A 27,101-nucleotide genomic window follows, 5' to 3' on the forward strand; every position below is an offset into this window, starting at 1 on the left:
TCTCATTTATTTGCGTCTTAAACGATGTGGTTTACTAAACCATATTTTACAGGAAATACATTATGTAGTACTGATTCTGATTATGTTGGTGTTTTGTCCATGTTGTTTCATCCCGCCCTGCAGGCGGCACTGTGGGGCATAATATGTGCTGCTCAGGTGACCGAGTGAAGAAGAAGTCCGTTACTACGCAACGGCTATAACGCTCATGGCTTCCTTGAAACTGTGTTCTGGTTCTGATCTGTTCCTTAACATCATGGTGGTTCACTCTTCAAACAGAAAGCTTCCAGATCATTGATGTAACGAGGCTTTATAGCTGTTTATCCATCAATGAACACGGGAGCAGGTGTCTGGAGACTCGGACCCAGACGGTAAAGTTTAGCTGACCAAGCTCGACCCCTATCCCTAGTTTAATCTTTTGGTTACCTTCACATCATCAATGGCAGAAAGCTGGAATACAGACACGAGTGAGGCTGTGTACCGATCGAGAGATGCTATCAAAAACCTCAGGATATCGTAAGTAATCTTTTACCTTTTGGCCTTCTTCCATCTCGCTAATTCGGCCTCACGTCACCTCCAACACATCATGAAACTACATTAAAGACCTCGAACCCATCCGGAAACTACATTAAAGACCTCATTAAACTACATTAAAGACCTCCAACCCGTCAGGAAACGACATTATAGACCAACAATACTGACCGCCTTACAATGTAATCATGATGATGACTCATTTAAATGGTTTTGGTGTCTGCTGTCGGGTGTCTCAGGGTGCGTGTGGAGAGGGTGACTTCCAGCGTGGTGCTGTCCCAGCATCTCCAACAGACAGTGCTGTCCCAACAGAACCCAGGGGTCATTGAGCTGGACACCCTGACCCCGCAGGCCCAAGCTGGTACTTTTCACGCAGTGGATACTCTGTTAGTAACAGATGAATGTGCACTTTAAGTATTGTAGTGTTCACATCTGCACTTAGTAGTACATATGATAATACAAGATCTGACTTGTGGTAGTTTACCCTATTTTGTGAGTAAAATATAAAAACCATTGATCAAGAATCCTAAGTATGCACTCCTCCTTGCAAAAAATACAGCACAACACTGTCTTTTTTCTCTCTCTCTCTCTTTCTCTCTCTCTCGCTCTCGCTCTCTCTCGCTCTCTCTCGCCCTCTCTAGGAGATAATGTGGAAGAGCTTGTGGTGCATTGGCAGGAGAAGCTTTTCAGCCAGGTACCAGTACAGGCCAGTTAGTTTGAAGTTAGAATGTCTAGGATCTCTTCTAATGTCTCTCCTTATTTCTTAATGCTCAACCGTTACCTGTTGGACCACCATTGTGTTCTTCTGTGTGTTCAGAGTGAGATGGATCTCTTCCAAAGCGAGGCAGCATGCCACAGTCCTCTGGAGAAGCAGTACCACACAGAGGTCAGGGCCCTCCTCCGGACCAAGGGTCGACGCAACCAGAGGGTCTTCACCTACACCGAACACGACCGCTTCACCAGCCTTCAGCAGCTGGTGGGGCTCCAGTGGCATGCACATGTTTCCACGAAAACACTGACAGACGCACGTGCACACACACACACATTGTGAAATGCATGATGGACCTGAGGAAATGTAACTTTATTATGTGCAAGTACGAATAAGCCCACCCTTGTGATAAAAACACTCTGTTTGTGTGTTCCACGGTTCTCTATTTAAAACTCTGATGTGATTATTTCAAAAAAATAAATGAAACAGCACAGTGAAGACTCGGTGACCACAGCCCAGTCGGCCCCCACCTTCCTGGCTGAGAGGATGTCCACGGTCAGAAACCGACGCCAGGAGAGACGCACCGTGTAGGTCGTCCTGTTGCTAGGATCGGCCTCCACCTCATTGGAAGGCTTTTAGACTAACAATTTTAAAAAATGAACAGTAATATGCAGGAATATATTTTTACTTTGTTATTTAATCGGCTGGCTGAAGTATTTCCAACCTAGTAAGAGGCAACACTCATACCGTTATCATTGTAAAACGCACCCCTCAGTATCTGGATTATCTCCCAAAGCTACGTTGCTGAACAATTTAAACCGGTGTTCATGGTGCTGTGGTCCGCCCGCAGAGACTGCAGTGTTCCCCGGTCTAAGATGATTACCTGGGAGCCCTCGCACGACTTTGTGAAGAGCAGTCATGTGGTGACCAACGCCATGACAACCATGCACATCATGGCTGACCTGGGACCTCCGGGCAGGTGAGTGGAGGGGGAACCATCACATGCGGCCATGTTCTGACCTCAGGAAACCTAGCTTGTTGTGTGTAGAACCTCCCCATGTCATGTAGTCTTTGGTTGTGAAATGTTTGCATAAGTAGCTATTAGTGGAGCCATGAAGCTGAATTTGTCTGGATGCAGTCAGACAGCTGGGTCAATAAAGTTACAGAATATCATACTTGTGAGAAGTATGGATTCATTCGTTAAGGCTGATTATGTTAGAACTAATGTCATCTACCTTCCCTTCCTCTCTACATGTTTCTCTGCCAATTAGAAGTGCTGCCATTCACCTGTGAATTAGGGGTAACATGGATACTGACAACCAATCAAGGAAGAGATGCCCTGATAAGCCACGAGCAGTATAGAAAATGTTCCCATCCAAAAGCAGGCGTTGTCAAACAGTACAGAATATTCCCAAGGAGCGTTTCCCTCACTGATAGCCGATGGATGGCTTAGGCATTCCTTAAAAAAATGTGAAATGTAAATAACTACTTACTTCCATAGTAATCGTACCTACAGCACCTTTTAATGGAATTATGACGAATGATTGTATTCACTATCCAGGCGTAAATGTTGCAGAACCCTCTTGTCTTGTACTGTACCGTCTGTGTGTGTGTGTGTGTGTGTGTGTGTGTGTGTGTTTCCAGGTTGGGCCTCAAGGAGAATGAGTGTCTTCTGTTCACTGTGAGGACGGACGGAAATGGCGTTGTCCTCCTGAAACCAGACTTTAACAAAGGGAAGGAACCATACAGGTAGGTCTATAACGGGAACCGTTCCTCATCAGCTTTATCCTTTGGTTAATGTTGGGGTCCTCTCCTCTCTCAGACACCTCTCACTACACACCTCCCCCTCTTGTTGATGAGACCCAACAAGAGGTATCTCTCTGATACGACATGTCTGTGTGTGACTCGCAGGGTCGAGACCAACGGAGAGAAGAAAGAAGTGTGGCGTCTCACTCTGGACAACGTGTCGACGGCAATGGCGGCGGAGGACAAGGAGAAGGAGCAGCACATGTACAAAGATGTGAGCTCTTCTCACGTCAAGCTGAATGTTTAACAGACCGTTAAACCTGTCTATTAAACCTGACTTCAGCTCTCCTTACATCAAGCGTCAGGTGTAATAGACCAAACCAACCATGGTTTGGCTGTTATTAAATCCTTTGACCTAGGTCAAAGGATTTAATAACAGCCAAACCATGGTTGGCTACCAAGGCTATTATTACTGAATACCTTATGCTATCCACAGCTATACTCACGGCACAAAGACTACCTTAACAGCTTGGTTGGACATGATTTTGAAATGGTGAGTCAATGTAAAATGGGGTAATTTATTTTTAAGAGGGACAATTTCTGTTTGAGAAAGGAGATGGCTTGCCAGCCTATACTAATGTTTGTTGATTGATGCATTTCCTCTAGCCACCACCAGGAGTCCTCCGTCTCATGGTGAACGGGGAGATCGGTGAGTGAGACCCATTAGACCAGGGGTTCCCAACCCTTTTGTTTGTCAATTAGAATGCATCATTTTAAGATGCATCATTTTTAAACAAAGGATGGGGCTGTTTTTCAAAATGGTTTATGTGTCATATTCACAAATTCAAAAACTACAATATATACTTATAAGACAAACACAGGAAAAGTCACCTCCGACTTCAATAAAAAGTAGTGCAAAGACAGTCCTTGATTTTCAGATTAATTCACTAAATGTTTCCCTTTTCTCCACTACAAATAAGTATATTGAGTCTATGCTTTGGAGGAGATAACATGACTCGTGTATCCTAAGTTATGCAAAAAGAAAATATATATTTATTTTTTTGTGGAAACAGTTCAAGGCCAGGTTCTAACTGGTCCACGGCACGGCTCCGGTCCACGGACCGGGTTAGGGATGTCTGCATTAGACCATTCCAGAACACCAGACTACTCCGATTTGTCTCCTCATCCCTGCTCATCCCTCCTCTCCTCCTCTTCTCCCTGTCCCAGTGTCTGCCCTGGGCTTTGAATACGACAACCTGTACGTCCACTTCTTCATGGAGCTGCCAAATAGTGAGTCTCTGTTGTACGTACATTTCTTCATGGAGGTGCCCAATAGTGAGTCCCTGTTGTAAGTCCACTTCTCATTGAGCTGCCCAATAGTGAGACTCTTTGCACTTCAGGATCCAGTAGTACAACATGGAGCTGCCCAATAGTGAGTCTTTGTAGTACCAAAGGTTCTAGTTTGGTTGTTTAAAAATACTGTCGAAAAACTTCAATGCACAAGGAGTTCATTTGATAAAGAGTATTGGAGAGTGATCACGCCGTGTTTCAGGGAGTATAAAAACATCTTAATGAATAGATTCTACTGCTGAGATGGTTCTGACTGGACGGTCAATTACTGGTTTTGACTCATGAAACGTCTCAGTGTCATGGTGAGCTCTGCTCCTCCTCAGATTGGTCACCTTGGTTTAGACTCATGTCTCACTGTCGTGTTGAACCTCAGATTGGTCCAAATTAGTTAAGACTCATGTTTCAGTGTCATGTTGAACTCTGCTCCTCCTCAGATTGGTCCACCTTGCCCTTCCAGCCTCTTTCAGGGGTGACCCAGACCTGCCGAACCAAGACCATAGGGAAGGTGAGTACCATGTGAGGAACAGAAGGCAGTACTTAGTACCGAGTGAGGAACAGAAGGCAGTACTTAGTACCGAGTGAGGAGCAGAAGGCGGTAACTTTGTAGGCAGAATGAGACTGGTGATTCACCAGGTGTCCCCCTGTCCACAGGAAAGCGTGGCTCTCTTCAGTTACCCTTTCAGTTTCGAGGCGTTCCACCTGAGGGAGAACGAGAGCCAAGGTTGGTTGTGTGTCCCTCAGATGTGTGTTTTTTGTGTGATGGAGTTGGTTGTGCGTCCCTCAGATGTGTGTTGTTGTGTGAAGGCTGCTAATGACCGCCTCACTGCATGCCACCAGAATCCCTTCCCCAGTGGCCGGTGCTGTACTTCAAGGTGCTGTCGCTGGACTACTGGCAGCGCTACCGGACGGAGGGCTACGGCTATCTGGTGTTCCCCGCCACTCCTGGTGAGTCAGGAGTTATACTCATTCCCAACAAGTCCAACGGCTGGCAGATTGGAACGGAGATTATAATGATTGTCATTTGTCAAGCGATGTGTGTGACCAAATGTCATGATTGGAATGGCTTTAGAGGGAATCTATTTTACTGACTGTTTCTTTGCAGTCATACCGAGTTCATTGTGGAACATTCATATGAATGCTTAATATTACATCAAGTCTTGAACCTGCCGCCTCTCAGAAGGTGTTTGGTCGTCCAGACACATGCATATGAATCGTGTGTGTGTGTGTGTGTGTGTGTGTGTGTGTGTGTGTGTGTGTGTGTGTGTGTGTGTGTGTGTGTGTGTGTGTGTGTGTGTGTGTGTGTGTGTGTGTGTGTGTGTGTGTGTGTGTGTGTGTGTGTGTGTGTCAGGTAAGCACGTAGTGACGTGCCACACGTGGCGCCCCCTGCAGACGGGCACTGTGTCGGGGCTGAGGCGCTTCTTCATCGGGGGGTCTCCTGAGCTGGAGGACCACAGCTATGTCCGGGTCCCGGGAACCTTCAAAGTAAGAGCAATAATGGATTGAATTTATATAGTGCTTTTCTAGACACTCAAAGACGCTTTACAGTGAAGGGGGGACCTCACTAACCACCACCAGTGTTTAGCACCCACTTGGGTGATGCACGGCAGCCAATCTGCGCCAGAACGCTCACCACACACCAGCTTGAGGTGGAGGGTGAGGGAATTAATGAGTCAGCCAATTGTACAGGAGGATTATTAGGGGGGCCAGATTGAATGAGCCTGGTTGGGCCAGGATACCGGGGAAGCCCCTTCTCTTTGCGATAAGTACAATTCACTTTATTTTATAATCCGAACTTTGCTCACTTACTTGATGTAATAAATATGATGTGTGTATCTATATATATATATAATATATATATATACACGTGTGTGTATATATATATATATATATATATATATATATATATATATATATACACATACTGTATACACGTGTGTGTGTGTATGATATGATGTAACTTATTTATCATGTATATATTTATAATGTTTTTAAGGGGGACCGACTGAGTCGATTTGGATTCTGTACTGAAACTACAGGAAGTTTAGTCTTTAACCTCCACTGTCTCCAGCACGCCAGGTGAGTGATGGACACGTTTGGCAGACACAATATTTCCTTTGTGTTACTGCTATGAGGCAGCTACCTTCCAAGTGACCAGTGCTAAGCAATATTTACAACTGATATTAGTTTTCACCATAATGCTATCTACTAAAGCAGTTTGAATCAATGTTACTCGTATGCTCAACATTATCTCAGCCACTCAGCTAAAACCTGAACAACTGTCTTAACCTCAGGATTATATTTAGTTGATGGTTAGTTTCTAGGCGTATTTTTACCTATCAGGGGATTTGCTTTTTGCCTATCTGCTTATTCACGTTCTGCAGGGCATTTGTTGACGCCAGAGATCTAAGGAAGAAGAGACAAAGTGTTGTGGACCAATTGGGGGGCTTCAGCCAGCAAGGAGCCGTCTACAACATCATGGGTAGGAGACACAGACCACCTGTCCTCCTAGTTATATGTGTTGTGCCAGCTCCACTCAAGAATAGTTTCCACGCCAAGATATTCTGATCGCTATCAACCCGCTGTATTACTAACCCCTCAGCCAACAGCCATGATATACTTTATTCTACGTGTGTGTGTGTGTGTGTGTGTGTGTGTGTGTGTGTGTGTGTGTGTGTGTGTGTGTGTGTGTGTGTGTGTGTGTGTGTGTGTGTGTGTGTGTGTGTGTGTGTGTGTGTGTGTGTGTGTGTGGTCCCAGAGGCATTCCAGAGGGCCAGGAGACGCATGCAGGAGGCCCGGGAGAGCCTACCTGGGGATCTCATCAACACCAGCGCCCAGACCCAGTCCATGATTTAGACCATACCCAGGCTGGAGACCATGTATAGACAACACCCAGGCTGTAGTCCACGACGTAGACCAGACCCAGTCCACGACGTAGACCAGACCCAGGCTGTAGACCAGACCCAGGCAGAGTCCACGACGTAGACCAGACCCAGGCTGTAGACCAGACCCAGGCTGAGTCCACGACATAGACCAGACCCAGGCTGCCGACCACGACGTAGACTAAACCCAGGCTGTAGACCACGACGTAGACCAGACCTGGTCCACGACGTAGACCTGACCCGGGCTGTAGACTAGACCCAGGCTGAGTCCACGACGTAGACTAGACCCAGGCTGCAGACCACGACGTAGACCAGACCCAGACCCAGTCCACGAGGTAGACCAGACCCAGGCCACGACGTAGACCAGACCCACCCCCAGTCCACAACGAAGACCAGACCCAGGCTGTACACCAGACCCCGACACGTAGACCAGACCCAGAGCCAGGCTGAGTCCTGACGCAGACGCTCGCTGTTGCTGTGTAGCGATGCTTTGTGGAGGTGGAACAGGTTTTGTGTTTCGGACTTTCCATACTTTGATATTTGTGTTAGCGTTGGATTTGAAGCTTTTTTTGATTTTATTTGGTCAAATTGATGAAAATGTTAAGCCATTATAAAAAAAAATAGACCTTGACTAGCGTCTGGAGTTTAAAGACTGACATATGGCCTTTGTTAGACCTGTCCTGTGAAATCTGGAACAAGCTTTAGAGACATTACAGTATGTAAGTATTACAGAAACTATGAGAAACCCTTTTTCACAAAGATGCTATCAATTCCTTGGTCAACTTTCTGTGGTGATGGGCATCAAAAAACTTTGTAAAGATATAAACAATTTTATAATTCAACTTCATTTTTACACTATGTTACTTATTTGACTTGATTTATTTGAATGTTTCTGAATATGTATTGTGTATTTGGATCACTGGATCTGGTGTGAGTACATCTAAACAAAATATGCATAAATAAATACATGAAGGGTATCTCCTTCCCCTCCCAAAGCGTGGGCGATCTCTGGTTGATCAGGGCTTACCGTAGGCCTCTGCTTGACCTCCCAAAGCGTGGGCGATCTCTGGTTCATCAGGGGCTTACCGTAGGCCTTCCTCCCAAAGCATGGGCTATCTCTGGTTCATCAGTTGCCATGCTTCCAGTCTGACTGGTACCGGGGGGCTGGGTCGCTTGCCAGCGACTTGGACTATTTCCACAGAACCCATACATGCCTGGTGGTTTTCAACCTCAAATGTCGCCTTTCGTTGTATAGGCGACTGTAAAATGACGATAAAGGCTATCTTATCTTAACAAATATATGTACTAAACGTGTAGGACAGTCGTGTTAATTTTTGCGGTATGCTGAACTATACAAACATACAGCATCATATTTTTTTTGTCTTTCAACTGTTAACAAATGTACTATGCTACATATTAGTACATAGTAGCCAAATATGTGGCCGTAAGACATGTCGGATGATATATATATGTTGAATGTCTTCATGTGTTTTAAAATCAGGAACAGAGTCCCTTTGAGAGAGTGAATGCTTTGACGTTGCTCTCTTCCTACAACATCTCTCATCCTGCAACGACACCTGTGGGACTTATTTGACAGAATAATAACAGTTTGCCCTGTGATGTGCCTTTTTGTTTGAATTCTGGTCTGAACTCTGATCCGTTCATCAATTGATTGCTGCATTTTGATATTCTTTGATACATCTTTACCTTTGCTCAATTGACAGATTGATCTCTAAAGCGAACATGTGTTCCCATAGAGCGGTCACTCTTCATGGAGACACAGCTCGGTAGAGGGGAGTCCGCTCTCTCCTGCTGGACTCTTCAATAAACCGTATTTATGATGTTTGGTTGATATTATTTTTGATAATCTTGGTCATTTTTCCGTCTGTTAAATATCAGAGAATTCCATTGACCTGCTCCTTTTCATGGAGACACAACCGGGTTACAGGGGAGTCTGCTCTCTGCTGTTGCTCTGGGCTTCAACCAAACAGACCGAGCTTTAACGGCTCAGACTGAGGATATATCTGAGGATATATCTATGTATCTGGCTGGGCTCTGGGATGGAGGCACAGACAATAGGATATCCTTTTCTTACCTCTGAGCATTACTCAGGCATTCCCCAGACTCCCCCAGAGTGGTACTAGAGGAAGGACCCCCTCACCAGACTCCCCCAGAGTGGTACTAGAGGTAGGGCCCCTCTTCAGACTCTCCCAGAGTGGTGCTAGGACCCCCTCATCAGACTCCCCCAGAGTGGTGTGCATTAGAATGATTTACCCCACACAGTGTGTGACCCTATTGCCTCTCATTAAAGAGATTATAGGCAATGCAGTTAAAACACATTTGAAGTCATTTATTTTCCTTTACAGTGACTGCAAACAGCTATAAGTTGTATTAAGTCAAATGATACGTAGTTGAAAGCAACATGTTTTGTTTTGTGATAATGCTTCGAATGCAGTCTTGTAGTTGCAGAACAAATTACAACTTTTTCTCTCATTCGATGTTTGTAAACTCAAACGTTTCCTAAATCCCGGTAGATGTGATTTGTGTTGCAGTACCACAGTCAGCCATTCGGTAGCCCCGAACCGTTATCATTCTGCACGGTGAGGGGAATCTGGATCAACACGAGTAGACGAAAGCAGTGTTTTTTTTGTGATAAGATTCAAGACTCTCAGGTAAGTTGCTAAATATAGGCTAGTTCATATAATTCAAAGTCGTACCTAGTGTTAAAAAGGACATCTTCTTGAATTATATCGTATGAACCCAGTGCTTCCCGCCACAACAGACTCAAGCTATCTTCATAAGGAGCTTAAGCTAACATAAGTTAAAATCAGTTAACATCAGTTAACATTAGTTCAGGTAAAATCATCATCACAGTTACAAACCGACCAACAGTTTGATGTTTACCACAATTAATTAATTAGACAAATGCTACCTGCTTCAGCCATTGGTTTAATAATTGTTTTGCTGAATATTGTGAATCAAATCTACAATATTCAGATGAATGCACATTTAACAATTAAACGCAGCGTTAATCGTTAAAAAATTGTATTCTGTTACATTTCTCCTACTTTAACTGTGTAGAAGTCCATCATATCATAAAGTCTTAAAAATTAAAACAAGTGAAGTGTACCCATACAGTTATTTTTGGTCCCTATTATTACAGGGACCACTACACCATGACAACACTGCCCTTCCCCTGCCCTGTGAGGACTGGGAGTCATGAAGAGTGAGGGCCTGGAGGAGCAGTTGCACAGATACACAATGGAAAAGAACCTGACCAAGATGGAGAAGTTATTGAGAAAGGGTAGGCTACTCTTCAAACTATCTGCAACCAATACGATTAACATGGATGTTCTGTGTTAAGCATGGAGGCCTTGTTGTCCTGTGCTGTAGGGGTGGATGTGGACTGTATCAATCACCTGGGTCAGACACCCCTGTTTTGTGCTGCCCTCCTGGGCCACGGAGCAGTCTCTGAGCTGCTGCTTCAGTATCGAGCTGACCCCAATCAGTAAGTGCTATTATTTCTCCAGAATAAAGGCGCTTTTTATTTCATCCCAAAGACCTCCTGCTCTCATCATACACATGGAGATGTAAGAAGGCAAATATAAAAGCCCCAGAAAAGTGGCTTAAAGTGGCTGCGTGACTGCCTTTAGTGCATTGTACCTCCATTTCTAACTATATAAATCGTACTCTTACCCCAGTCGCTGTAAGGATTTGAGCACCCCCGTCCACGCTGCTGTGTTCTCCGGTAACGCCCGGCTGCTCAGTGGCCTTTTGGATTCAGGCGGGGACATCAGACTCCATGACCAGGAGGGCAGAGTCCCTGGTGATTGGCTTATGGCTAATATTCCGGAGCATGGGGTCTGTGAGGTGTGGCAGCATGATGAAAATGAGAAAGGAAATTGTAGTCATAATTAAGCTGTGTGCCACTGGTTGAGTCAGCTGATATAAGACTGCATGCCTCCTCTCGTCTGGTCTCCGTGTTTCAGATAACTGAGTTTCTGCAGAGCTGTGCATCCCATGTGCACCAGTGTTTCCAGAGGCCAGGGATTAGGGAGCTGAGTCAAAGCCAACCCTTTATTTCTACTTCCTCTAAGATTTTGTTGCGAACACCCTCTATGTTAGGTCTTATAAAGTCACGGTAATATATGAAACATGAGCACATTTGATAGATAATCTAATCCATTGATATTTAGGGTTCATATATTCCTATTGGAGGGAATTTAGTTCAATTAGCTTTATTTAAATGATGGTTACTTAATTTAGGGTTTTGTGTTTATGTTTTCTGTGTTCACTATCTTTGCCTTTATAGTGGATTGGTTCAACAGCTCCACAAGAAGAGCAACGACAACTACAACAAAGGCTTATGTACAACAGCTCAGTGCTTTGGCTTTGGAAAGGTAAGTTCACCCACCTGGCACCAGAATGTACAAAGGGAACTGACTATAAGTGATGTCTAAACGTTGTCCTCTTTGGGGTGTTCTGTGTGTGTCTAGGTGTGTATGGACAGACCCTGCAAGGCACTGGGTGTGTTGGCATCTATTCCATTGATCCAGGAGACCGATCTCACCCAGGCTGATGATGAAACTCTTCGCTCCTTCAGCTGTGGTTCTTTGACATCCATGACTAAGTAAGAATACAAGACAAAATCTGAGAGTATCTTCAGTATCTCAGCCTAGTACTGCAAAACCCAGTTCAGAAATTGGCATTTTCAAGCTTATTTCTTAAAGTTAGTAATAGAGAGAGCGAGGAAGGAGAGCAAGAGCGAGAGAGAGAGAGAGAGAGAGAGAGAGAGAGAGAGAGAGAGAGAGAGAGAGAGAATTTACTGTGTGTCCATGTATGTTGGATGTGTCAGTTACAGCTGGAAAGGCTCCAGGGTCACGGTGAAACAGATCAAAGCATTGAAGGCAGCATACAAAGACCTGCTCCTCACTGAGCAGGAATACTGCAGGTGAGTTAAGGGCCTTCTCCCTGAGCAGGACTACTGCAGGTGAGTTAAGGGCCTTCTCCCTGAGCAGGAATACTGCAGGTGAGTTAAGGGCAGAACTGCAAACATGGGAACCAAATACCTTGACTGAAATTAAATACAGAAAGCCTTTAAAGGGCCACCTTCTACCGCAAATGACCATGCCCCAAGAAGTTTAATTGTTGTGTTCCCATTGTTCAGGCATGAGCAAAACTACAGGGAGGACAAATAGAACCAATCCAATTCCTTCTTTGCGGTTCTCAAGTCACTGTGACAGTACTGTATTATGCAGATTAGTTATTACAAGACTGACTTTTTGGGAAACTTTTTGGTTATTTTCCACTTACCCATAGTCAAACGAGAAGCACTGTTACAGAAGCATTGATACAGTCTATATCAATGGCTTTTCATTGATTTTGGTTACCTCGGGCAGATGCAAACTCGGTAAAATCATGTGATGGGTCGAGAAAATGGTATAGCACTTTTTTAGCAATCGTTTGACTCCATGCAAGTAATATAATATTTCCAGAAAATGTCTGAGCATTCCTTTTTAATAACAGTGTTTGTGTCCCAAACAGCCAGCTCTTTCACCCCCACCTACTGCAGCTAATGGCAGTGAGTCTATCAGCTGACCTTCTGAAGACCAGGCTAGTGTTTGAGAGGGTCCATGTCGATACCCTCCACAACCTGCTACACCACAAAGTAAGGGGAGAGTTGAGCAATAGTCCTTTGGGATATAATTCTTTGCTTATTGTACCCATTTTACATTGGCCGATGTCTTGTGTGAATATTCTAAAAACTGAAAATTAGGGGTGTCAATCTTTCAGTATCTGCTGCTGCCTGCTAAGAAAGGCAGAGTGGCAAATTATGGCATAAAAAGCAGACTATAGAATAAGATTAACATAAGATTATGTTGTTTTTACATTTAAAAAGTTGTACCAACTGTTTGCAGTAATGTTGATACACAAAGAAAAAATCAAACCAAAAAACAAAGCTGATATCTACGGAGCATGGTAGAAAGAAACCTTGATATCTATATCTGTGAACACGGATTTGTAAACCTTTCCCTTGGATTCCGAAACCGTACTCATGGTTTTCCCAACCCGTGCGCACGGATTTGGTTTGTTCTACATGGTAGGGACTCCCCATGAGCATTGTGATGGCGAGCGCCTAACTGATTCAGACAGGCATCTATACAGTATGAATGACTGAATGTAGGGGTTATCATCCATAGTATAGACCAGGGGTCGGCAACCCTAGGCATGCGTGCCACCACTGGCACGGGGCAGCATAATCATTGGCAAACTTAAAAAAAAAATATATATATATTTATTTATTTATTTGTCACAGCACAATGCGGCAGCATAATCATTACTACAGATTTTTTTTGCACTTTATTCTGCTTTGGGCATTTCCTCCCAGTGCAAATATGTTTAAATTAGTTACAGAAGGTAGTGTCCTGAACCGGGATCAATTACCGTAGTTTTTAAACCTATGTTGGGAGTTATAGAGAAGAAAATATTTAAAATATTGTTGCACGTGGCCTGTATGCATCGCCTTCACATGGGTTTGCAAAGCTGTACGTGTCTTAAAAATATTGATGTGGATGGTTCCAGCATTCTCATATATTCTCTGTTTTTACATTTCTCACAGTGCAAATATGTTTTTGAATGAGTATCTGAAAATGGTGTTTTAAGATGGGACATATGTAATTATAATTTGTAAACCCTTGTTTAAAAAATATATATATATATATATTTTAAATGTTGATGCATGATTGCGGACTATATGGAAATAGTACAATTCCAGGTCTTCTGGAAATGGTTTTGGTCGCTGTGTCATAATTCAGCTTAATTTTTTATATATTGTTGCTTAAGGCACCCTCATTAACGAGAAAATGTCAAACTGGCACTGCATGTGAAAAAGGTTGCTGACCCCTGGTATAGATGATAACCCCTACATTCAGTCTATACTGAATCTATACTGTATATATTCTATACAGTATGAATGACTGAATGTAGGGGTTATCAACTATATAGTATGAATGACTGAATATAGGGTTTATCATCAATACAGTATGAATTACTGAATGTAGGGTCATCTATACAGTATGGATGACAGAATGTAGGGGTTATCATCTATACAGTATGAACTGGATGCAGGGTTTTCTTTTTCTCATGACGACTATGTTTTGTGTCTGTTTCCAACAGCGAGCAGAGTTCCCAGTACTGCATATGGCATGGTTGCTGCCAGTGTTGCTGCAGGTCTGTGAAGGAGTTCTTTACCTCCACAGCCGTGGGCTTGTGATCAGAGCCCTCTCCTCCCACAGCGTCGTTCTCACACGTCCGGGATTGGCAAAACTTACTGGGTTTGGCTTTATGGTTCATAGGTAGGTGGTAGTGGCAATAACCCCACAACTATAAAGCACTGAAGGCGGTCTTAAATTAAGTCCTATTTCCACCCTGTGTGTGCGTGTGGGTGTTCGTGCGTGCGTGGGTGTTTGTGTGCTTCTCAGGAAGAGTCCATGCGTCAAACCTTCAGTTCAGTTGGACGTCCCCCCCAGCTTTTACAACTGGGCTGCCCCCGAGGTTATCAGGAGGAGAAGCTGCACAGAGAAGGCTGACCTGTACAGCCTGTGCACCATCATTCAGGAGATGTATACAGGTCTCTATATATATATATATATGTATATGTATATGTATGTATACAGGTGTATTTATATATGGGTATATATATACAGGTATACCACTAGAGAAAGGTCAACAGTGCTTCTCTCTCTCACATCGGCCCTTGCCTAACATGAAGATGAACTAAAGATGGAAAATGTCCAAACAGAATTAATAAAAAAACATATATATAATATAAAAGCACATTATTATCTATTTAATTTTCCTGTTAAGCAACCCTTAACACTTCTTCACTCAAATATGCATTAGTGCAGACATTGTTGCTTTCACGGGTCATTCTCCCACCAAACAAACCCACCTTTGGTTAAAACTGAAGGTAAATGTAAGTAAATAGTTAAGCGTGCTGAATGCTCTGCTTGTAGACGCGGTGCCCTGGGGGGCGGTGGACCACAACTGGATCAAACAGGTTGTGGAGGGGGGTGAAGCTCTGCAGGCGGACAGCCGGGTCCCAGAGCCGTTCTACGCCCTCATCTGTGTGGGACTTCAACCTCACGCCACGGAGCGAACCCAAAGTGTGCAGGACCTCTGCGTTACACTGCGGTCTGACATTAAGGTGTGTGAGTGACCAAACCCAACGTGTGCAGGACCTCTGCTTTACACTGCGGTCTGACATTAGGGTGTGTTACCAAACCCAAAGTATGCAGGACATTTGCGTTACGCTAAAGTCTGACATTAAGCTGGGTTTCCCCACTGCCTGTCTGTATGGTTTTCAGGCAAAACTCATTCTGGTTCATTGGTAAAGGCCAACTTCATCTCAAAGTAATTTGGCATAATTGACCGTTGCTTGACAGCATAGCTTGATAGCATGTCAAGCTGTCAAGTTAAGGGGAATTTTATAAGTTAAAATAAGCTCCTTCAGGGCGAAAGAGCCCTCCGCCTCGCGTCTGGGTCCGATTCTCCCTGTCGGGGCTAATTTTCCCGATGACGGCCGGCGTTCTATACATGATCCCTTACTTATCTTACAATAATAAGATAATAAGATTAATCCTTTCTAAGATATCTTATCATTATAAGATATATAATCTATCATTATATTAGAGATGGTTATGTGCACTTCACCTGTAATTTCTATCAACAGACGCTTACTAAAGCCATATGATTTAAGCATACATCTGTAGGGAGGCAACAATATTTTGTCTGTTGAGCGTGTAACATAGGTGGCGATTTAAACAGGATGTTGGGATGGTTTGCAAGATGGAAGGATTCATGTGGGTTACGAAAGACTGGGAAAAAATATGTGTGCATTGACCAACGGATATTATAAATGAACACTGATTGAAAAAATATCAAATTAATTCATTATTGGAGTGATAAAGTACCATCTTATGTTGTTTGGATGTTTTATAGAGTCTATCGCCCGACGGGAAGTTAAGCTCCTCCGGAGACTGGGGATACACAACAGGTAAGACTAGTTTAATCTGCTAATTAGTAAAGTAGTCGCACAAACAGGGTTACAGTTCAGGCTCAAGGATCTGCAGAGATGTATTCCAGCTACTGTCAACATCCTGTGGGTCAGGCACTGCTCCATTGGTAACCACCATGTTAGCAGGTACATTTAACATAACGCAGGTCACCCTGCGCTATGGTGGCCATGCAGCGTGGTCTAGCATTAGCCCAGGTTTCCAGATTGTGGCTTTTGGTCCATTTCTGACCAGTCTGCGACCGCTCACAGCAGAAGAGTCCTAGAGATAACACCAAAAATCTAACGATATTACATTCCTTCGTAATGCAAATTGATGCATTTACATATAATTTGACTACACTAGGGCTTAACTAGAGGTTAAGAAGACAGAGAATGCCAGCCAGGCAGTGTGCCCCAATGACCAGAGTTTTAGACTGTAGTTCTTGATGTCAATCAAGGTATTGGGTTGGACCATAGTTGCCTAAGATTAAAATCAAGTAAATGATAATCGAATACCTCCAATGTCCGAATGTCGGTTTCCAAATAGTTTTGCTTGCTGTGAACTTTGATGAAGGTTAAAATGTTGAACTTTCATCTAAAAAAATATACTCCCCATTTTCCACACCTCCCTGTCCTAAGATATAAGGCAATTGTGTTGTATTCATCAAGATGCAAGAGTTATTCAAAGCAATTTGGCAGCAGCTCTTGATAAGCTCTCAATTCTGCCTTTTTCGTCTAGCTGCCCCTCACACACAGTCCTGGCAAACGGTGAATGAAAAGACTCACCAAAAACTGTCCAGTAAACAGGCCAGGCAGCAACCGATTCAGCATGAAGGGATCCAGTCAGGGGAGGAGAGGGAAGTAAAGATGGTTGAGCAGGTGACAGAAGAGGTTAAAGACGATGAAGGTCCTCTGATCTCCGTTCTCCATCCTGTCCTCTCGGTCAACGGCGCACTACCTTTGGATGAGTGGTGCGTGTATCCCAGTGCCCCTCTTACACTCAGCGAGGGCTCCATGCACTCAGAGAGTGTGGAGGACTGTCTGGAGCCAGCCAAGAACACAGACCTCCTGACGGGCGACCTAAGGTTGTCAGAAGTAAGACAGGAGCAGATCGGTTCCATTGTGCTGAATCTCAAAGTATCCCAGGTACTGCTGCAGCAGGGCGACGCCAGCCTAGATGTTGTGGAGAGCTGCCTCCGGACCAGGGGAGGGAACGACGAGGTGGACTGTAGAGAAGCTTCCCCCACAAACCCATCCAAGTATAGGAGTGCTGTCGGCCCGCCTTCACCTCGCTACCGTCGGCCACCTCGTCCTCTAGCCAAGACACTGGAAAGACAAGGACATTATGGAGAGCGACCGCAGAGTCAGGAGCGAGAGAGAGAAGAGCTGACCTTTGGGATGGCTCCTTCTCCCTTTTTGAAGAATGATTGTCAGGAATATAGAAAGAAATCTTATGAGCAGACTAATAGAAGTAGCTTGATTAACAAGGGATCACTTGATATTCATCCAAGACCAAAGCATGAGGTAAGAAACTGTTAGTTGGAGACATTAACTCCAACTCATATCAATATACATTTAAATAACTTTGGATGTATAATATATATTATAATTATTTTTTATAACTAATTTCCACCTCTTATAAGGTACAAGGTATTTATATGTTTTTTTTTCTGGTACTTCTAGGAAGTTGGAGGCATAAATTCCAGGGCTTGGTCCCACCTTCAGGATCTCCCTGGAACACGGAAAATAAATGAGCTCATAGAGAGGTACGTTTCTGTCTGAGACAAAAACAGGATCTTTTTACTTGACATCTGTTGAACTGTAATCTGAGGCAGTCACTGACGTTTGAGAGGATCCAGTTCCTTTATCTCTGCTTAGGTTTTGATAGGTGGGAACACAGTGTGGTAGGTAGGTGGCAGCATGTCATTTACCCTGAGTGATGAGATGTTGCTAAACGACACTCCTTTCCAAAGTAATGTAGAGCACAAAACGGGTGGAAGGCTTGGCATGTTCCCCGGCACTATCATGGCCACCAGTGGGGCTGAAAGGGCAGACTCATTGACTCCCAGCGCTATCACAGCCAAAGTCACAGCAACAGTAACTGTGTTTCTTTCTAGGTCATGCGCCTCACCAGACTTTCTGGGAGGGATCCAGTCGTCTCTACAGCAGATGGGCGTCCAGGCCCAAGCCACAAAGACCGGTAATACCATAAACCTGATGCATATTTACTGCTTCAGTTTTTTGGTTGTTTTGTGGTTCCACAGAGCCTGTTCTCTGGTCTCTATAGGAGAGAGTTGCATAATGGACCTTTAAAAAAAATGAATGCCATTTCATTAGTTTGAGTACTGAGTATTCACTGTATTCATATATGTTGGTTGCCATTGTCTAGTGTGGCTAACATTAGCAAACATTTTGACGAAAATGAACGGTATGAAGGTCGCCCGTCTCCGGGCTCACAACGATGAACAAAGCCCTCTGCCGTGCTCTTACCTCTGCTCCCTGCTCAGGGAATCCGCTGGCTTTGGATTTGTCAGGGTGGAGGCAAAGATAATGATGCACTTCCTTTGGGCTGTGATTGACCCTCTTGGTCTAGCTGCCGGTCGGTTGACCTGGTACGCAGGACAAGGACCGATGACACGGACCCTGGGGGGAAAGGCAGGACCTTCATCCCCTCAGGCGTCATTAAGGATCCCCCCACACACACACACACAAACACACTCGGGAATCTCTAGTCCTGACTGTCTTTTGATGGAAGGGTTTTCTAAATGCCTGCATGGAATCGGATCTGAAAGCAAAGACAAAGGAGTACATACAAAAGAGTCAGCTAAACATGAGAATAAGTAGCAGCTAGAAGGTGTGTTCATTTTGCCCCTGTTTACTGATACTGAGGTCCATTGCAGATAGCAGCAGTGAGAGTGAGTCGGACAGAGATTTCCACACAGTCAATCAGACCTTTGCGTTGACTTCTAAAGGCTGCGACGACCAAGAGCCTTCACAGGTAAAAAAAGAGAGTCAAACCCAGAGTGTGGACAACTTGAAACAACAACACGCTCGCCTTGACCCGTTTGATTGCGTTTCCAGGAGGAATCCAACTCTGATACAGACGATCGCCACACTACCCTGAGATCATGTCCTACTGTGCACAACCCCGACCCAAAAGCTACCCAGAGTCAAGTAAGGGAATCTTTCATCCCTAAACAAATAGTCATTGACTGTGTTGCAGCCACACAGGATATTCCTGATGCCACAGAATGGTGTATTCTGTGGACGAGTGTATTGAGTGTGTTACCCTTTTGAATCCGATCCAGGATCCTGGCTCAGAAGAGGGTGGAGATGTAATCCCAGTGGTGTTCGGGCCAGAGGGTTGCAGACCAGAAGGACATTTAGCCAACATCACACACTGCGGTCAGAAATTAGTATTAAAGCCTGTTAACTATTATTTATATAACCCATGCACAAAGAAAATAAGCTATACGTGCATGGATTTAAATTCAGATATCAGAAACTATGGGTGAAACGGTCCTCATTACTCTTGAATATTTAATATTATCGTTTTATTAAACAGACTCCCTGTTTTGTGGGAAAAGACGTTTAAAGTTATGAACCAGTTCATAATATTTAAATATTAATACAAAGCAGTAATGGCCAATAATGCTCCTCTCTAATCACTTCATCCAGAGGATGAATGTGTTCTGAGTGAAAAGGAAATGCCCTTCGATGGGGACTCTGCTAGACCAGCGCTGTCGAGACTCAAGAACACCACATCAGACCCATCATGCCTGGCTCAAGTCGACTCAGACATGTAAGTGTCCACATATATTGATGTATCTTTATATACCTTTTCCTGTACGATTGTATAGGCAAAAACTCTTGAGATACCTAAGAGGCAGAGATACATACATAAGAGGCCTACAGCCTATGTAAAGGTCTTCCTTCTGTGACGCAATAATTACAAGAAGTATTTTAAAGCCATCCTTTGTGGTCAAATAATGAGGGGAATTCTGATGATCCATGAACAGGCTGCAACACTTTACAGAGCTGGCTGAACTCTCCAGCATCACAGGCTCTCCTGGCCAGCACCAAGACGGGCTCTTTCGGACCTCCCTCAACAGGCCTCCTCCACCGTGCAACAGCACACCACGGAGCCTGGGTAAACACACTGCCCCTCCTCCTTTACCTTGAGCCCTGTGCTCCTTAGAGGAGCAGAATGTCCAAACCTTTTTTTAAGGCTGAATAGTTTCCATGTTTTTTAAAATAGTTGTATATCTTTTGTTCTGTTGATGTTTGTGTTGTATAATTCTATTCAACAGCGCATTTGAAATCCAACCCTACGGGCACTGAGGTGAACAACAGCCCCATCCTGGAGGCTCCAGCAGTCCAGTGGACTTCTATGTCTTTGAACTCTGAGAGCTTTACCACAGCAGCTGCAGATGTTTCAGGGGACGGCCTCGTAAGTGGCCAATGCTGTCAACAGTCCAAAACCAATTGGCTACTTCTCTGGTTGAATATCGTTGTCTGGGATTGCACTGGTTAATTATCAACTATCTTTCTTTTGCCATTACCAGCAGGACAACCTGGTGGCCACAAACACTATTCAGTCTCCATTCTTGAAAGTCGACCCTGGCCCCCAGCCTCCTAGTCACCTCCTGCAGAGCCCTGACTTGAACCTTGCTGGCTCCACGGACCGGGCACAGTGTCCTGGGCCTGGGAAGGAGCAGAGAGGAGCCGGGAGGGAGGCAGTGGAGGGAAGGCAAGAGGAGCAACATGCCGAGGGAGCAGGACCGTGTGCAGGGTTGGATGAGGGGGATAGAAGTGGACAGCAGGGGGATGGGAAGGGCCACTGTGTGGAGGCAGCGGAGCATGCAGGACCGGACCACCGAGGCGCCACTGAGCAGTCTCTGCCTGGAGGCTGTGGCGCTGCTAGTGTTATGAACAGAGGTTGGCAAAACACACAACCCGTCACTTGAATCCAAGTGATACACACATTCATCACGTGACGATCCCATCTGAATGTATGTAGTTATATTTACTGTCCTTGCATGGCATTATAACTTTCTAGAGTTAGGGCGACACCTTGCCCATCAACTTTTTTATTTGTATTGTTGTGCAATGGAAACTGATTTTGGTAACCTTGGAAAAATGACCACTGTTCATCAACTTGTTGACTTGGCGTCAGCTTATTAACTTGCGACTTCTCCCCAGAGTTGAAGGGACTGCTGGACGACGATGAGGAGGGAGCCCTACACAAGGCCTGTGCTGACCAGTGTGGTGAGCACACACACGTTGGGTTCAGTTGGCATGGTGAGAGGTTGATCAGTGCTTGTGGTTCACTGTAAGCTGATGATGACGATTCCCCAGGCGACCTTCAACCAGTTGGAGGCAAACCCTCAGAAGACCCCAGCTCACTGGAATGGAGTGACAGGTATGTGTACCCACTGTTGGTAAGACATGAGAGCTATAATGTGATTGTCAGCTATTATGAGTGAGAATATTGAGAGAATATCTGTTTCCAGTTGAATGCAGCTGCCTCTGTATGAGACCGTTTAGATGTGAGACCGCTCCCGCCTTACCCTGTGTTCCTCCATTTTAATGGTGATAAAAAAAATGCTCTTACACACTACATTGCTAATTTATTCCGGTCACCAATTTATGCATTGCACAGTCTTGCTGTGCGTGCAATACTATATAAAGTTGTTTTTCGGGTTTGCTAAAGAGGCTAATGTAGCTAACAATAAACAATGACTAGCCAATTTCATGACACAATCAGAAAGACGAACGGGAACGCTATAAATGCTCCGAGACCGGAAATGACGACAAAAGTGCAACTCGGAAGGCTGGCGTGCGAGGATTCCGGAACACCATTAGTTCTGACCAATCAGAGCATCTCTTGCCTGGGAAATCAATCACTGTTGCTTGAATGCAACACTTCCATTGGCTTAGAAACGTAGAGAGAAAGGGGCAGGATGTTTTTGGGGGGGATATTTTTAATTGTCTTTTGTAGTCTTGTTATATATACTTTTATATACCCCCTCGTCGTTAGGCTGGGACTTCTGAATGAAAACGCTTAAACAGGGTTGCGGTATTTCGTGCAGCGCGTGAGCCCGTCCTGGCCGATGGAACACCTGGTAGTCCTGCAGAGTCAGGAACCAGCGCATCACTCTGGTGTTGGTGTCTTTGGCCGTCGCCATCCATTTTAGGGATGGCGAGGCTGAGAAGATAGTATCAGAGCTTTTCCAGGGTCCACTTAAGCACACTCTCCTGACCGGACCTAGGATAGACCAGCTCCCAGCCCCACCTCGGACGCGTCAGTGTGGACCATGAAGGGGAGGCTAAAATCGGGGGTGATTATTACTGGCGCGGTGCAGAGGGCCTGCCGTAGGCTCGAGAAGGCCTCTTCCAGCCCCAGGCGGCACTTTTTTGGGTTGGCTGTTCAGTTTACGGAAGTCAATGCCGGTGGGTCCCGTCTGGTTTGGGAACCAGAACTACGGGGCTGGACCGGTGGCTATGGGACCCCTCTATGACCCCCATCTGCAGCGACCTCGGCCCTGATGACGGCGCGCTGTGCTACCGGGATTCGGCAGGGTGGACTCTGACTCCCGGTTCTGTCCGGATGTCGTGGCTGACAGTTGTGGTCCTCCCAGGTCGGTCGGAGAAAAGGTCAAGTTGCTGGAGCACCATTTCCCGCATGTCCTGGGTCTGGCTCGGGCTTAGCACCTCCACCACTGGGACCTCGGGAGGGGGTAGTCGAGCAGACAGCCTCAGGAGAGTTGGGTCCCGCGGAGCGGTCAGTGGTTGCCACCGCTTCAGCAGGTTGATGTGGTATAGCTGGGTGGGTTTGCGTCTCCCCGGTTGCCGTCCCCGGTAATTGACGTCGCCGACCCGGGTTGAAGGTGCGCTTGGGCTTGTTGGGCTCGTCCGAGGTGATCCCGGACCACGGGCCGGGTAAGTGCCTTTCGGCCCCGCACCTGCTCTACATGCTCATTATATGGTGCAGTGGGGGGTGGGTTGGATCTCTCAGGCGTCCCGGGCGATGTCGAGGAGCCCTCTCGGTCGTCTGCCGTAGAGTAGCTCGAACGAGGAGAAGCCAGTGGAGGCCTTGGGAACATCCCTGATGGCGTACAGGACTTGAGGGAGCAGCTGGTCCCAGTTCTTCCCGTCGACTTCCATTACTTTTATCAGCATGTGTTTTAATGTCTGATGAACCTCTCTACCAGTCGGTCGGTCTGGGAGTGGTAGACGGAGGTCCGGAGGTGGCGCATCTGTAACAGACTGAGTAGGTCTTTTAACACCCGGGACATGAAACAGGAGCCTTGATCTGTCAGTATCTCCATGGCCACCCCCACCCTGCTAAATAAAATCATGAATTCTCTCGCCATCACCTTGGCTGTGGCGGCGCGGAGAGGAAAGACCTCTGGGTAGCGGGTCGCGTAATCTACCATGATTTGTATGTAGCGGTGGCCTCGGCTAGTTCTGGGGAGGGGACCTACGATGTCTAATGCTAGCCTGTCGAATGGGACCTCTATCCGGGGCATGGGTATGAGGGGATTCCGTACCGATGGTCTCGGGGCGGTGCGCTGGCACTCGGGGCAGGCTCGGCAGTAGTCCTCTATGTCCTTCTTTACCCCAGGCCAGTAAAACCTGTCCAATACCCGGTCCCTGGTCTTATCCATCCCCAGATGAGCCCCCAGGAGATGTGAGTGGGCCATGTATAACACCTTGCTCACGTATGTTTGTGGAACAACCATCTGTTCCGCCTCCTCTCCCCCCTCTGTACTACCCTATACAGTAACCCACCCCCCCCCCCCGTGTACTGGGTACTGCAGGCCACTCGCAGTGTCCCGAGATAGTCCATCTTGGGTTTGCGTCCCCAGGCGTTTTTTAGGGATTCGTCCTCCACTGGGCGGTGGTGAACTGTCTTTCCCTGTCCGCTCGCCCCTCGACGGCCAGGGGGAAGTCGGAGAACTCGATGAGGGGTGGGCTTTCCCTCTCCTCTGGTGGTGATATTATGCTTTTTCGACCTTTTCCCTTTGTCTGATTGTTATACGACGTGTGTATACATGTTTTACGTCTGCTAAGCTAGACAAATCTGAGTCCGAGCCAGGGGAAGTATTTGCGACCACCGAGAACGCCCCTCAATAAATGTGCAGTTGGCGGTGCTTTAGTGCAAAAGTCGCCCCTCCCGGCTACCCGCAATGTTTATGACTTCTCAGGAGTGTGAATTTGCCAAACACACGCGCAAAGCGTTCGACCAATCACAGCGGTGTGGGCGTGCTGGCAAATCACAGCAGACTGGGCTACTCAGGAGGGGGCCTTAATGGAATATGATACAAATCAGTTTTGATAAGATGTTTTTAATGGGGAAAATTGGTTTTGCAGAAATTAAAAATGTGATATTTCTAACATACTGGCATGTAACCCTATTCTAGTAGTACCACCAAATGCAATTATTAACCCTAAAAAAGCACGATATGGGTTCTTTAAGCATTATAAAGTGAAACAGAAATCAAGGAAATAGTCCTGTCTATTTATGGAATATCCACTGATTCAAACAATTAATAATTAGTCTATTTGTTTTGTAGTATGCCTCTCTAATTTAGCATTGCGGGCAAACAGATGTATAAACACACCCTCTTTTCAGGGCTCACTCTACTTTGGACGAGGCCCTTGCAGATAGCCGAACTCCCAGACTCGTAGGGCCGGCCGGGGCCACGGAGACGGTGAGTTCAGTTGACAGTGCTCACAATTTGGTCAAATGAAAATACTCCAACCGGGTTCCGACCTTTCAAAAGTAATATTTATCAGCAGGGTAAATGGTCAAAGAGGTGGTCCTTGACCACAATGATAAAAGAATCACAAATGTCGCTGCATTTTAGACTATACAGAACATTAATCTGCCCGTTGCTGCCAAGTATAGAGAGCAAGTGTAATGGTTACACCTCGGTGCTGGTTAATGGAAGTATCTGCTCCCTGAATGGCCAGGGAAGCCCCAGGTGAGGACCATGCTGATGGGGATGAATACAAGATCAACCACCACAACAGGAAGCACCTCACCGGCATCTCAAACGACTGAAGACGCGTTTTCTTTTCGAAGTCAGACGTTGAGAATGTGTTGAGAATTATTGTTGAAAAAGCTTAACTTACAATTTTGTATTAATGTCAAGTAGAAATATTTACATTGTTTTTCTCATTATCTGAAATAAGTTATTTTACAATTCTTAAAATATGAATGTTATTGACAATGTACTGGTGTTGATTTGGCAATGTTCTGCCGAAATAATGTGTTCTCTGTAAACGTCAAGTTAAGCCATTAGTAGTATGTTTTAGAAAACAAACAAGTCTTTTTGATACATTTATTCTGAAACCGTATGCATTTCCTAGCAAATTATCAGTCAATTGTTCCACACATTCAGCTCCAAATGGTCATTGGCTCCTAAGCTTCACAGTATTATAGGAATAGTGTAATACATCGTAGATCTTGTATTGATTGTTCAGAAATTAGCATGTTGTAAAAACATAATTCAACCACATTTTTAAAAGGTGAACATTTTGTGGTTCACTGAAAGGCATAATATATATTCAAGTCCACCCAAACGGCGGGTCTTGTGTGTTTAAATCCACACAAAAAACTTGTGGAATGTAATGGCTTTGCTGTGGTGCACAAAAATTCCCCATGTTTGTTTATTTTCTATCGCTACTAAAAGGAGTTGCAGGATCTTTTTTTCCACTGATGCATCTTCTGAAGGGTTAGGTGGCCATTGTAAAACAAAAAAATAGTAAATCATACAGTAAATCATACAACATTCATTCAGTAATGCCTTCACAGCCAAGGCACCATTTGAGTTATTTGTAACAGCTCAAACTTGTTTTGTGAGCAGCACTTGTAACATAACACCAGACTGATTTAATGCTGTGCAATTAAAATGTACTTAACCTTCTCATTTCTGAAATGAATTGTTATTTTTGAATCCAGATTTTTTCTGTATTGCATGAGTCTAAAAAATCCAATCCTCTATTTCCTACATTGATTCAATCCAATCCAAAAAATAGGGCATTTTCACATTTCGCAATTAATCAGTGTTCAAAAACCGCTGACATGCCAGATCTGGGGGGAGCATCTTTTAATGGATTCAATGTCACATCGTTGAAAAGAATCTGAATTCCTTGCACATGCACGGAGGGTGACTTGGTTAGGTTGCAGAATAAAAGACAACGCATCACAATATAAGGAAGTTGATGGACTCCATGATGTACAACTTGACCATCGTTTTCTGCGGCAGGTTGAACTTCTTCAGCATCTGCAGGAATAAAACCTCTTGATAGTGGAGGTGCTGGGAGATGATTGTCCCTTGGGATCAGAAAGACGTTTTTTTGCACAACAAGCAAAAAGCTTCTCGGTCATTTCCCATCACGGGTTTCAGCCAGTCTTTAAATGTCGGGTCGTCCACCCACGTTTGTGAAAACTTGCATTTACCCATTCTCTCATAGAGCTAGAAACTCAGCCGTACAGAACTCTGAGGGGAAAAAGGCGGAAAATGTTGCCGGCGTCGCTATAGCAACCAGCGACGCCAACTCTAACAGCTACTCAGTTCAGGTCCTGCTGGCACCGTATACTGTATTTTTTAGGCTAGATTAAGTTAAAACATGTAAACACATATTAAGCAAAAAATGGAAACTCATTTTATATTGAGGTGGTGAAAACTGTACTACCAAGTCAAATTGCGTTTGTTACCTCAAGGGCCTTAATTTTTTATTTTATTTTTTACTACCGCGCGGACACCCTGGAGGCGGCCGGTTGGGGCTCCTCAAGTCTGCTAACATCTCTACACTTTTCATA

At 45.0% G+C, this 27,101-nt stretch overlaps 2 protein-coding genes across 5 annotated transcripts; both read left to right on the plus strand.

Annotated features, from left to right (window-relative positions):
• The first annotated feature begins 13 nt into the window (after positions 1–13).
• Positions 14–9,143, plus strand: mks1 (MKS transition zone complex subunit 1). Its single transcript, XM_056595631.1, has 18 exons — positions 14–513; positions 768–889; positions 1,170–1,222; positions 1,346–1,504; positions 1,727–1,824; positions 2,088–2,216; positions 2,882–2,986; positions 3,149–3,257; positions 3,480–3,536; positions 3,650–3,692; positions 4,211–4,273; positions 4,768–4,838; positions 4,985–5,054; positions 5,171–5,278; positions 5,682–5,815; positions 6,327–6,409; positions 6,715–6,812; positions 7,089–9,143. The coding sequence occupies exons 1-18, from the start codon at positions 437–439 to the stop codon at positions 7,184–7,186; spliced, it is 1,677 nt and encodes a 558-aa protein (XP_056451606.1). The 5' UTR covers positions 14–436; the 3' UTR covers positions 7,187–9,143.
• A 212-nt stretch (positions 9,144–9,355) lies between these two features.
• On the plus strand, positions 9,356–26,198 carry LOC130386445 (inactive serine/threonine-protein kinase TEX14-like). 4 transcript variants are annotated; one of them, XM_056595374.1, is made up of 28 exons: positions 9,356–9,399; positions 9,765–9,884; positions 10,376–10,516; positions 10,606–10,720; positions 10,914–11,082; positions 11,202–11,353; positions 11,525–11,612; positions 11,709–11,842; positions 12,068–12,163; positions 12,757–12,880; positions 14,389–14,567; positions 14,694–14,842; positions 15,228–15,418; positions 16,213–16,267; positions 17,007–17,791; positions 17,951–18,033; positions 18,385–18,467; positions 19,168–19,265; positions 19,349–19,441; positions 19,576–19,672; positions 19,946–20,069; positions 20,287–20,417; positions 20,578–20,717; positions 20,833–21,205; positions 21,470–21,535; positions 21,626–21,689; positions 24,906–24,984; positions 25,247–26,198. In XM_056595374.1, the coding sequence occupies exons 3-28, from the start codon at positions 10,432–10,434 to the stop codon at positions 25,259–25,261; spliced, it is 3,768 nt and encodes a 1,255-aa protein (XP_056451349.1). In that variant the 5' UTR covers positions 9,356–9,399; positions 9,765–9,884; positions 10,376–10,431; the 3' UTR covers positions 25,262–26,198. The 4 variants fall into 4 exon arrangements, with proteins under 4 accessions (XP_056451349.1, XP_056451348.1, XP_056451350.1 ...); XM_056595373.1 differs by lacking the exon at positions 9,356–9,399 and having other exon boundaries at positions 9,636–9,884; XM_056595375.1 differs by lacking the exon at positions 9,356–9,399 and having other exon boundaries at positions 9,636–9,884; positions 11,202–11,332.
• Positions 26,199–27,101: the final 903 nt, after the last annotated feature.

The sequence above is a fragment of the Gadus chalcogrammus genome, chromosome 7, assembly GCF_026213295.1.
Source record: "Gadus chalcogrammus isolate NIFS_2021 chromosome 7, NIFS_Gcha_1.0, whole genome shotgun sequence".
Lineage (NCBI taxonomy): Eukaryota > Metazoa > Chordata > Actinopteri > Gadiformes > Gadidae > Gadus > Gadus chalcogrammus.